Source organism: Calidris pugnax, unplaced genomic scaffold, assembly GCF_001431845.1.
Source record: "Calidris pugnax isolate Ruff unplaced genomic scaffold, ASM143184v1 scaffold15, whole genome shotgun sequence".
In the NCBI taxonomy this organism is placed as follows: Eukaryota; Metazoa; Chordata; class Aves; order Charadriiformes; family Scolopacidae; genus Calidris; species Calidris pugnax.
In genome coordinates this window covers 5,726,647-5,739,431 of record NW_015090774.1, presented here as the reverse complement: position 1 = coordinate 5,739,431, position 12,785 = coordinate 5,726,647, and the positions used below count along the sequence as shown (strand labels likewise).

The following is a 12,785-nucleotide window of genomic DNA, read 5'->3' as shown; positions in this document are numbered from 1 at the left end:
GGGTTTTCAAGCCTCTGTCTTACATAAAGGCGAGACAGAAGTTCACAGCTGCTGCTCCCAAACCACGCCAAGCTCCTGCAAGTGCTGCAATCACTCTCGTGCTGGAGAAAGTTAGATCCAGTCAGTGCCATCTTCTGACTGTGCAAAACAAACTAATGTTTTTGTTAACTCTTCCTCAACATGCAGCAGTTCACCTAACAAAGTGATATGTATGACTTAAAATAAAAAGTGACATTATGTCATAATACCATTTTCTGTCCTACTCTGAGCAAAGTACTCGGCTCATAATAAGAAAAAAGTATTTAAGGTTGCTTCTAATTTTTGTGCCAAGTCCACAGGCTAAAATTACAAGCCTCCTTTAGCTACTGTTAACAAGTGGTATTGCTGAATTCTTATAAACGGCCATATTAATATCAGGGGCTTTTACTCTATGATTGATTCACTGCACTATATTTCATGGCATTGTCAAGGAAATGTTTTAGCAAAGGAAAATATTCAGAAGCAACTAGTACAAATAAGTATGCAGGAAGGCATTTTGGCTGTAACACAAGTGTAGATGTAAATATACAATGAAATGTTTGCACAAAGCATTTTGAGCACTGTTAAGTTATTCTGCTGCTATGACTATACTATGTAAAGACATTTTCATATTTCTGAGTGGCACAGTGCCATGTTGCATTCAGCCAGACACTGAATAAATTGGTTGCTTGTAGTTTGATCTCACAGAAGATTATTTAATTTTAATTTTTAATTTTCTTCCCAAGGTAAATATGACAGCAATTAATATGGCAGAGATGGAGAATTCACATTAAACACTGCTGCTCCCCTGGGATGAGCTCTCTCAAAGCATGTTTGGAAAGGAATTAAAACCAGAAACTTTTCCCACGTTTCCTCATGTTTCTTATTTTTTTGTTATGGTCAGAAAATGTCTTTAAACATTGTGAACAATGGGAGGGCTGCTGTTCCTCATTCTTGAAACACATCTGGAAATGTTTGACCTAATCTGCGTTGTGTGCCATCATCTTTCTCATACATTTTGAAGTCCATTATACTGCTGAAATTCTTTCTGTAAACTCTACACTGGCAATTCATTATCTTTCCCCTGTCAGACATTTAAAACCACTGTCTAATTACCCTTTGAGTGAGACAGATTTTCTATAACACAATAGGCTTTTTTTTTTTTTTCTACATTTTGGATATATTAAGTGCAAAATGCACTTAGGATACCACATGCAAACTTGATGTTTTAATACAGGAAGACCTAGTATATGGATGGGTTTTTTTCAGTATTTGAATTCCCTGAAGTGTCATGGAAAGTTTTCCACTTTGTTTCTTTAAAGATATGATTCAGGGGGTCTTGTCATTGCAGAGATCAGAGCTGGGATATATGTTATCAAAGGACCATTTCATTTGTTTCCGGGAAAAAAAGAACTTCAGGATACTTAGAAAATATTTCTGCAGAAAGCTTTCTTTAAGAACTGTTTCATAATTATTTGGAATTTAGAGATCTGTACATTATTGATACTGGTTCTGTACACCAGTAGTATTACTAGAAGCATCACGGATCTCCACTTTCTTCTAAATCAATGATGATTTTGTCATAAATAGCCATTGGCAGGAGCCCACAGTCATGTTCAGAGCAAGGGCATGATTCCAGTCCCCACCAGGGCAGGAAGAGGCTGAATATAGGTGTCCTGCAGCACAAAGGATGACAGGCTGCTTTGCAAAAAGAAGCTGCAGACACAGTAGCTGCATGTCCAGCAGCTTGTTTGACTCTTAGACCTTCATATCAATGTCCATTTTGCCCCTGAATAAGTCCTGGCCCATGGCCATCTTCTAGGACCTCTCCTTCGCGCTTGGCATCTTCTAGAGACTTCAGGTTTTCCCGGAGTAAAATAATGGCATCACTTCCTTCACAGAGCTGATTCTACCTGCCTGGGTATTTCTCCTACCACATCAAGTGTAATGTAATTAAAATGCAATATGCTACCATGGAAGTGAACCTCCAAATAATTCCAGATTTTTATCTTCTAGAAACAGAGAAATAGTTTCATCAGCAGGAAAAAACCCAGACTATCAAAAGTATTGGTAATGGCTGAAGGTCATTCACTTCTTGTGTTCTTAGTTAGTGCAAATGCAGTAAATATTTGTTGGTATCTAATTCCGTCTTGCATTGTTCACAAAGAGGGAAACTTTTTTTTTTTTAAATAGCAGCACATAAATGCAGTATTACATTTACTGGGAGATGTTTAAAATGTTTTATTATACTTTTTTTCCACAAAAATATATTTCAGATTTTTTTTTCCCCAAAATGCTGGTATACTTGATTTTAAAAGTTTTAGTATTGTTATTTTATAAGTTCAAGATTTATTTTGAAATTTAGGGCCCAAATTCATCAAAGCACATGACTATACATGTGAGATCCATCAAAGCCATAAATTTTATCCTTTTATAATGGTGCATTATTTATGTTAGTATTTATGTTAGCATTTTTCTTAACAGTTTATTTCAGTACACAGATCAGCCTAATGAAAGAAAAGGTAGTTCTTTTCTGCTTTTCTTTTTTTTTGGTAAAGTAATGTATGGTTATATAATGGCTCTGAATAAACATATTTTTACATATAGATAACAATGCCTACATTATAAAAAAAGTATTCTGTATATTTATGTATTAAGAGTGTGGTTCTTGCTTGAAATTTTTCACTGTCTCATTTGCTACACATTATGCAGCAATAAAAAATAAAGCATTACTGATATCCATGCAGTAGAAACAAATGAGTTTCTATGTAAAAACTGAAATCAGAAATATAGAATGTTATATAAACATTCTTCAGCTGCTTGTTCTTAGCATTGTGTTTATTGATTCTTAAAATAATACTTTAATAATTTTGATAGATGGCCCCTGGAAGCTGGCCTGACACCATCAGAATTACAGCATACTTTAAAAGGGCCTTTTCTGCCAGATATGTTTTTTCAGCAGCAGGTCCAGCCAGAGTAGCTTCTGCCTGTTTCTCCTCTTATCTGTGCCACTCGTGCTGGGTCTGCAGCACTCCTCTGCTATGCCATTCATTCCAGCTGTTTCAAGAGAAGAAGAACCTGTATTGGGGAATTAGTTATTTTTAACCCTGGAACAGTTGGTGTGTGACCCTGAAAACCCTTTGTGTCTCAGGGGCAGAAATAAGCAGTGTGGTGCATCTGAAAGAAATAGTTATTGTACTGCATCTCCAGAGAGACAAACGTAATACTTCAGCTACTTCCAGAGTCTCTAAAGCTCTCAAAGTTTACCTTGTTAGAGTATTATATGAGAATAAGAGGGTCTGATTCAGTCAATACAAAATGAAGCTCTTAAGGGAAGAGCCTTTTTCAGATTAAGTCTTACTGAAATAAATGTCACAAACAAGGAACAATTATCAAAATGAAAAGTTCAGCCCCTTTTTTTAATATGATGTTTGAAAGAGATCACCTTCAAAAGCCTAAAAATTCCTTGGTGTTTCCAAGAAACTACATCAGTTATGTGTTCAAATTCCCACGATGTCAGTTGTCACCAGTCAGTGGCTTCAACACGAGGAGCCATTGAGATGTACATATCCATAACAAATCAGTTTCATTGTGCCGTATGAGGTAGTTTTTTAATAACTGCTTATGAAGAATTTAAAAGGTTTTCTCATTAGAATTCTTCTCTCTACTCTTTCAGAAACCTCATTCATCAATGTGACCAAAGGTATTTCTCATAAAACAACTCCTCTGCCTGAATCACTAGAGCCCCTTTCAACCAAGAACTTAACCATGCACATAACTTTAATTACCTGAAGCACTGAAGTCAGTAGGGATTACATGCTTAAAATGGCACATGAGCTTAAGTGCATTCCTGAGCAAGGTCTTAGAAAAGCCATTATTTTAATGCACATATGATAAAACTGTCACATCACAGGAAGTTAAAAGAGAAAACAAATGTTTTTAATATTTTTTTTCTTTCTTCCTGTTTTGTAGGGGCACGCATTTGTTTCTGTGGTGATTTATAGCTACCAATAATCTTCAGCTGTGGTTGCCTTATCTACTATTCTGGAATCTTCTGCTCTTGTTAGTAAACAGAAGAGAACTATTAAACACAAAGCCAAGTACTCTTAATCTCAAGAGAGAGACTTTGTACAGTATGTTCTGTACAAAACTGAAAGACTTGAAGATCACAGGCGAATGTCCTTTCTCCTTACTGACTCAAAGTCCCATTACTGACGAACATGACAAGGACTCCACAGAAAACAGCTCTAGAGCAGCTTTGCCCATCTGCAAAGAAGTCCATGAAAAAGATGCCCAAGGAAACCTTCCACAAAGGAAAACTAGCAGAAGTAGAGTGTACCTGCACACATTAACTGAAAGCATCTGCAAACTAATCTTTCCTGAGGTAAATAGATACTGTGTAATAATAGTAATTTACTAGCATTTAATTATAAATATTAAAAAAGCATTTTATGCAAGCCTTTAGATGCAAACCTTTGGAAAGTTGTTTTGACTCCAAAGTTTATGTTCTTTTGTAGTTCTGCATAGTTTAAATCCTCATTTCATCCTCTTCCATTCTTTCTGGATACGATTTTTCCACAATTGGTTTTGTACACTTTCACACCATCCCTTCCACTGTATTTCCATATATTTTTGTCTTGTATTTGCAACCCTCCACTGATCATTTACATTGTTCCTTTTAAGTCCACGTATTTTTGAAACATTTTTTTATGTAGAGATACAGTTAGAGAAACTCTGACTTGTTACCTAATTACATAAATTATGTGGTCACCTCATCAATTCACCTAACTGAATCTATACAGCTATATACATTAGTCATTATCACACCGAAAAAAAAGAAATAGAAATAGAAATAGAAAAAAAGAAATCACCTGTTATGATGCTAATCTCCTGCCATACTTTTTAAAAAAACATTACTATCTGTGTTTGCCACAAAAGTACTTTTATGTCTCTGCTCAACTAAATTGAAATTAGGTACAGTGCATGCAGGGTGGTTCGCTTGAGTGGAGATGAATAACATGGCTTATCTCTGTAAAAAAAACATGAAAAATATAGTTCCATAACATTCAGCATTTGGGCTTGCCTCGATTCTGTGGGAAGTGTGGAAGACTGACTGGTATATATTGGGACAAATGGCCAACCATGTATACTAATTGATTACAATTAGTAATTGTTACTCAATATGCAGTGTACCTTACTCAGTGTGATGGAATTGGTTAAATCTATTTGCAGATCTGTTTCCTCAACTTTTCATCTATTATCCTTTTGGTAAAACTCTGTTATCTATTTCTGATAGACCCTTTCTACCTCTGCTGCACTTACACAGAAGAAATTCACTCCTTTAAACTGATCTTTAAACATATAAAGGAAAGGACTTTTAACTCAAGAATGAACCAGCAAAGCTGGTGTCACGATTGCTGTATTGCTTTTCCAGTATATAGTTGTTCGTGGAATTGTTAATGAAATAAATGGTGGTTTTTTTCTTAAAAGAGTGATACAACTGTGTGCAGCAACCTATTATATAATCACGATAGGCTACTGCATCAGCTGGGACAAAAGCTTGGTGAAGTCAAGGATATCATGACCAGGAGCTACTGATGTTCAAGGTTATTGTGATTGCTATTTACAGTTACTCAAGTCATATTCATTGGAACTTTGGCAAGTATAGTAGTTGGTTCTAATGCTGATTTGGCGTCAAGACCTGAGCATCTTCCCAATCCCAGTTCTCCATAGAAGGGTTTTGCTTGTTTAAAAACATAGTTTTCATTGCTTACATACTTTACAGTGCCTTACTTAACAATCAGTAACTAATGTCATCATCTTTCCAATTGGAAACTCCAAAACAGGGGGCTCATCATGAGCCTGATTGATTAATGTCGTCCTCATGAAAACAGTGATTTGTGCATGGAAGCACAGCACATAGTGAATCCAGAACAAATGTTGATTAAATTTGAGATACAATGTTTCATTTGCTTCTTTGAGTGTTTACAGAAATATAAAGAACATTGCTGGAAGATAAATAATGAATTGGATGGCATTCCATTTAATGTACTCTTTAGACACAGATGTAATTTACATTGGGCTCATATAAATGCTAGAACAGTTGTTCAGTTTAGATTTTTGCTAGGAAAAAGTCTCCAGAATATATTGCCTTTCTTTAACATTATATTTTTCTCGTGTGTACTTTTGTGTATACAAAAAGTACAAGTTGCAGTAGAAAACACTAGTTTCTTCAGGGAAAGAGAACCAAAGAAAAGCCAGAGCACAGCAAGCCTCACAGCCAAATTCTATCATGGTGTTCTGTGACACTGTCCTGATAGGAATTTGGGGTTTTGAATGATCAGAGACTACATACAGCTTTACTTTGAAATATGCATTTGCGGAAGTGTTGTATCTGTTCCAATCGGGAACTACAGAAAGGATAGGGAACCATCGGATCAACGTAAATTAAGGTAAATCTTCATGATACTCCACAGGGTCTTTTTTTACAAAGGTTATCTACAGTGACTAGATTTTCATCTGGAGGATATTTGGGTTTGCAGCATACATAGCCAAAATTCTTCTTTTCCTACAAATGTAAAATAAATGGTTCTAACATTGTTGTGAAATGATGTAGTCTTGAAAACAGAAAAGAAGGTAATCTGAAGCACAGAATGCTATTTTGGTATTTTATAACTGCATTTGAAACTGTTACCTTTTGCAATTCCAATATTCACACTTTTGAAAATTACCCTGAAAAAAAAATCTAACTCTTAATATTCCAAGAAAAGTTACTACCTAGAAGAGCCACATTTTAATATTTTACTATGGGCATAATGCAGAATATAACTGGCTTTTTCTGTTAGGATAATATATTTTAAGCTGAAAAGATTTATTTCTACATTTTGCAACCACAGTAGGGTGGGGCTTTTGGGGCGTGTGTGTAATAATAGAAAGTTGGGTTGGTTATACTTATTTGTTACCAGCACCGTCTTTATTGCCATCCGACAACTTGGAGGTAAAGCACATCACTACATTTAAAGTGCACAGTCATTGGCACACGTGAGCTGAGCGGCTTAATTATAGTGGTATTGGAGCTGAAGACATCAACATAAATTAACCCCACACACAGAAATGACAAGTTGTTTCTAACATCTATACCATCTTGAAAAAAGATGTTAGTCCCAATCACAGCAAAGCAATTCTTCTCAGTATAAAAATATTATTCTTATGATTAAATTTTCAGCAATGACATTTTAATCAACATACCTTTTCTTTTCTTCCAGTTTGAAAGGCTAAATCTTGCACTTCAGAGAACACTTGCAAAACACAGAATAAAAGAAACCAGGTATGTACGTGCAATGGGTTTACCACTAACTTCACAGCAAAACTGTTTTGCAGACAGTTCGTAAGGACTAGGGTGGTGAGCGGAAATCAGGACTTCTGGAATCTGTTTTCAATTATCGTGTCAAATTGGTGTGTGTGAAATTTCATGTAATGTAAGTGAATAATGATTTATTTTATTTTAAAATATTCAAAAATATTTAAATCACTCACAGATGACTTAATGGGCAAATTTAGCCATTTGTGCAGAGGAAATGGCTTTGTTTAAAATGAGCAAGTGTTTTGGAGGAACTCAGAGACTACTCAGGCGTAGATGGAAAGGTAGACTTGGTTGTATATGGATCTAGCCCAGTCTTTCTGTGACCCCAGGAAAAGAATTTTAAATGCAAACAACTAGTACAACACAAAAAAATGGCTTCTGATACAGTAATCAACAATATGCCACAGATAGTGACATACATGTTTTCACTGGACTCACTCAACTGCTGCTTTCTGTTTCTGAGGAACTCAGCTTGATTTTCATCACTCCTTAATTAATCATTTGAGCTTTGTAAGGAGTGAGAATTTCTTAGTGTGTTATTATACATTGAGGATTCAATATATTGAATGCATCATAAAATAGGGCACTTACTTTAAATCTTTCAAAAGCGGAGAAAAATAATGAAGTTGGAAACTACACTGTTGCTCACCTTGATAAGAATAGATAAGTACAATGTATCTTTTAAATTATACTTGATATTTTCAAAGCACTTTACATGCATTGACTGAATCAAAGATAGCTGTCAGATGTACATTGCATTTGCTGAGTGGCTTATTGATATGGATATTTTCCCTGTCTTTTATTATGTGTTGCTTCCTGGAGTATTAGTTTGAAACAAAAAATTATTATGCTATTCTAAATGATGTAGTAATGCAAATGTAAAACTTATCTAAATGTCTCTATTGCTTTTGCATGTAAATATATCTAAGATATTTCAAGTGGAGAAATTCAGGAAGCATGTATCAAAAGCTTATTGCCTATATGGAGATTAATATAACCTACATGTCATTCTCATCATTTTGGGTCTGACATTGAGGTAGACATTTATTGACCTCAGAGAGCTCAGAGGGCTGCAATTTTGTGTCATCACTACCTGGATTACTGCCAACCAACAAGTAACTTTGAAGTTAATAGTTGTTATTGGTATTTCCTCTCAAAAGAGAAATACCTTCTCACCTCTTTTGAATTTAATACTATGTAGTTCCAATAAATGCTTGAATCTAAATTTAAACTATATACGCTAAAAAATACAGTTATGGCTTCAGGCAAAAAGCTGAATCAAACAAAAAAACAGGACTGTTGCAACCTAAAAGTTTTTAATCAATGACAGTCTATAACATTTGGGCTCAATCCATAATCTGAGCTCAGACCACTAAAACTTTAATTTATCACAAATGCACACGATAATCTAAAGATCCTACCAAGACGCTATTTTAAATTAATGAAAAACTGCCTATTTGATCAAAAAACTTGGTCTGTAGACATTGAAGACATGGTAGGTAACTTCTGTTACTTACAATTCTTACCATGTTTATTTTGATATTTTGGGGGTTTATTTATATTTTTATGATCTTTACAGAATAACTGGGGATAGAGAAGATTTCGAAAAAATAATCAGCGATCACGCTAATGCAGCAGGTAATGTAAACTTGTTTCATAATAGATATATATATGTATGAACATAGAAATTATATATGTTATATATATAAAATAATATATGTATATATAAATTAGTCTTGTTCCTCCAGCTCCTCCAAGGGCTGCAGGGATGCTGACAACACAGAGCCTAAGCTGTGATCTCTGCAACCAACAGTTCGGTGTCAAAATTTGAGCTAAAAAGACAAGTTTCTCAAGCTGCCATAGAATCATCCACCCCTAAGATTCAACATCTAGAGGGAATTGTAGCATGCATTCAGTAATAATTTACAGTTTTATACTCATGAAAAACTGTTTGATCCTTTTCATCTTCTGAAGGACTGTAGTCTGTCGGAAGAGAACTGCTGTGATGTGTGATACGGAACTCTCTGGCTACATCTGTAATAGTAAATTAATGTTTCCAGGAACTGAAATGTGTCACAGTTGGCCTGTGACAGATAACACTTTTCTAAATGATTTCAAGTAACAGTTGGGGAGTTGGAACATTCCCAACAGTCAGTCTGCACGTGGCTATCCTGTTAAAACATATTTACTAGCAAAGATGTGAGCTGTTGTGTGCCAATTGGCATCAGTGCCCTGGAATATTCCTAGGGTCATTTAATTTATTGGATCAGGCATAGTACTTATATCTGCATGTGTGCACAGACGCTATGTTGTTCTAACTTTTTATTGCCATTTCTTATTTTATTTCTTTATATCAAAGCTAAGGGAATTGGGTTAAATCCTGTGCCAAAACACACGTTGATTCTGTCTACATCTCCACAAAGAACACTGAGTCCTGGATCTTTCCAAACTACAACCTATTGTCTCCCTGTTTTGCAAGTATGTCTTTGGTAACAGCAGGACTCCCAAATGAAAGGGCCCTCAGGTGTCAGTGCTGGATCAGGGAAGGATATTGTTAATTTGATTTGGTCTAGCATTAAAAAAAGTGGAGGGTAGTCTGAGATTCAGCATGATGAGTGCAGTTCTGACTAAAATGTGGTTCCGTGCAGGTGTTCCCGTGGAGTCTCTACGGGAATCTCTTGGTGAAGAGCTATTCAAAATATGCTATGAAGAGGATGAACACATATTAGGGGTTATTGGAGGAACCCTTAAGGACTTCTTGAACAGTTTCACTACTCTGCTGAAGCAGAGTGGCCACAGCCAAGAAGCAGGAAAAAAAGACAGACTTGAAGATGCCTCCATATTATGTCTGGAGAAAGATCAAGACTTCTTAAATGTGTATTATTTCTTTCCTAAGAAAATCACGAGTCTTATTCTATCTGGTATTATTAAAGCAGCAGCTCATATTTTGTATGAAACTGAGGTGGAAGTGATGCTCATGCCTGCTTGTTTCCATAATGACTGCACTGAGTTTGCTAATCAGCCTTACTTGCTATACTCTATACAAGTCAAAAGTGCAAAACCTTCCTTATCTCCTTGTAAACCACAGTCTTCACTCGTGATTCCTGCCTCTATGTTCTGTAAGACTTTCCCATTTCATTTTATGTTTGACAAGGATATGTCAGTTCTTCAAATTGGAAATGGGATAAGAAGACTTTTGACCAGGAGAGAATTTCAAGCTAAGCCAAATTTTGAAGAGTATTTTGAAATTCTTACCCCCAAAGTAAGCTCCACTTTTAGTGGAATAATGACAATGCTAAACATGCAGTTTACTGTACGAGTCAGAAGATGGGATAATACTGATATGAAATCATCCATGGTAAGAGACTTTTTATAGCCATTACTTCTGTGAAGAAATTGTTTTCTTTAGATAGAGTTACAATAGCCAAAAAACATGGTGCACTTTGCATTGTCTACCTCTCAACATCTAATACAACTGAAAAATAATGATTAATTGAGGGCACCCTAATATCATTTAGAATCTGAAGCCAATATTCAGTCAAGACTATGCTTTAGGAATTTTATATAAGTAAAATCTAATTGTTAACTTGATCTTATTAAAAAATAAAGTATTGAGATAATCTCAGTAAATTGAGATAAAGCCAATTACATACCATGCTGCTGAGAATAAGGGCAACTCCAACACAAAGGCAGTGGCGGGGAGAGCTTTTCCAAAGTGCCCCTTAATCATCTGGAAACAACAGCTGTAGGATTTGGGGGAAGAAGTAGACATTTCCTGTGCTTATTCAGCCTTTGGTATCTTTGATATTCTCATATTTTCACCAGATGCAATTGCCAAAGGTCCCACTTAGTTTCAGTTGATGGGATTATTTACCATCTTTGCTGAAGCTGGGTCTGTGGCAAATGACCTGGGCCAGTAAAAAACATTGAATATTCAATGACTGCTTTTATTCATCACTGGTCCCAGCTGACTTCCAGCTTATATACACCTGAGGCACTCCAGGATGAATTACCAGTTCAGACTAAACACACCAAGGACTCAAATAAAGAACAGTAATAAAGGTTTCACCCAGTTATTATTGAAGTGGGAAAAAAAAGTATAACTAATTAGCTACTTCATCTCAAATCCATTTCTGTACAAGGCAAATGTTTATGATTACAAGGGGTAGTAGACTCTGCTTTGCCATTGCATGTACTTAACGTATGCAAATTTACATTAACAATTAGCAGGTTTTCTTAGAGGTCTGCAGCACCTTGCACATTACACAACTAAATACAGAAGGGACACAAAAATGCTTCCCTTTTTTAGATTAAAATGGGATATTTCTGCCATATATGCCTTTAATTTTAAATTGCAGCCAGTACTGAACAACCTATAATAAAACTGAAGCAGATTTTCTCACTTTATCTTACAAAGAAGGTGGTACATGAACTAAATACTAGAGTTATTAGCAGAAATTTATAGCAAACTATAGCCAGAAACATTTTATCAATAGATGAAAATACACACAATTATTCTTTTTGGTTTTCTTCCTAAGCTAAAACTGGCACTGATACTCAAGCATAATTAGCTGTTTATCTGTAAGTTGTGGTCTAACTTTTTATCAGAAGCTGAAGCAAAATAAACTTACTTGATGGCTGTAAGATTCAGCACCCCTTAGTTATCTTTAAGCAACTAAATGAAAATGTGAGGACTACGGACCAGTCTGATTTTCCTATGTTTCAGCAAAATGTATTTCCTCTAAACCTCTTGCTTCTAAACATTACTGTGCATGTTTAATGAATTCTTGTTTCTTTAACTGTTTCAGGTAATGGATCTTAAAGGCCAAATGATCTATATTTTTGAATCCAGTGCTATCCTGTTCTTGGGATCTCCTTGTGTGGATAGACTAGAAGATTTTACAGGACGTGGATTGTACCTCTCAGATATTCCCATTCATAATGCACTGAGAGATGTTGTTCTGATAGGAGAGCAGGCCAGAGCTCAGGATGGACTGAAGAAGAGGTTAGGAAAGCTAAAAGCGACCCTTGAGCAGGCCCATCAAGCACTTGAAGAAGAAAAGAAGAAGACCGTAGATCTTCTGTTTTCAATTTTTCCTGGAGAGGTTGCTCAGCAGCTGTGGCAGGGACAAGTTGTGCAAGCCAAGAAATTTAATAATGTCACAATGCTTTTCTCTGACATTGTTGGATTCACTGCCATTTGTTCCCAGTGCTCACCTATGCAGGTTATCACCATGCTTAATGAGCTTTATACTCGCTTTGATTACCAATGTGGAGAGCTAGATGTCTACAAGGTACACAACTTACTGCATTTCTGTGGGGTTCTGGGGGAAGGAAATGAAGACTAAAGGGGACAAAGAATAATAGAAGTGCAAAAAATTATTTTGCCCTCAATCTTCATTAT

The 12,785-nt window shown here is 35.7% G+C and overlaps 1 protein-coding gene across 3 annotated transcripts in view; it reads left to right on the top strand.

The window, feature by feature from the left end:
- The window catches only part of GUCY1A3 (guanylate cyclase 1, soluble, alpha 3), a 28,090-nt gene that overhangs the window by 8,631 nt on the left and 6,674 nt on the right, over positions 1–12,785 (top strand). For all 3 annotated transcript variants that reach the window (XM_014944377.1, XM_014944386.1, XM_014944396.1), the window contains 5 exons: positions 3,991–4,402; positions 7,284–7,345; positions 8,961–9,019; positions 10,030–10,739; positions 12,190–12,675. In XM_014944377.1, the coding sequence (XP_014799863.1) occupies positions 4,154–4,402; positions 7,284–7,345; positions 8,961–9,019; positions 10,030–10,739; positions 12,190–12,675 (1,566 nt within the window). In that variant the 5' untranslated portion in view covers positions 3,991–4,153. The remainder of the gene's footprint in view (positions 1–3,990; positions 4,403–7,283; positions 7,346–8,960; positions 9,020–10,029; positions 10,740–12,189; positions 12,676–12,785) is intronic.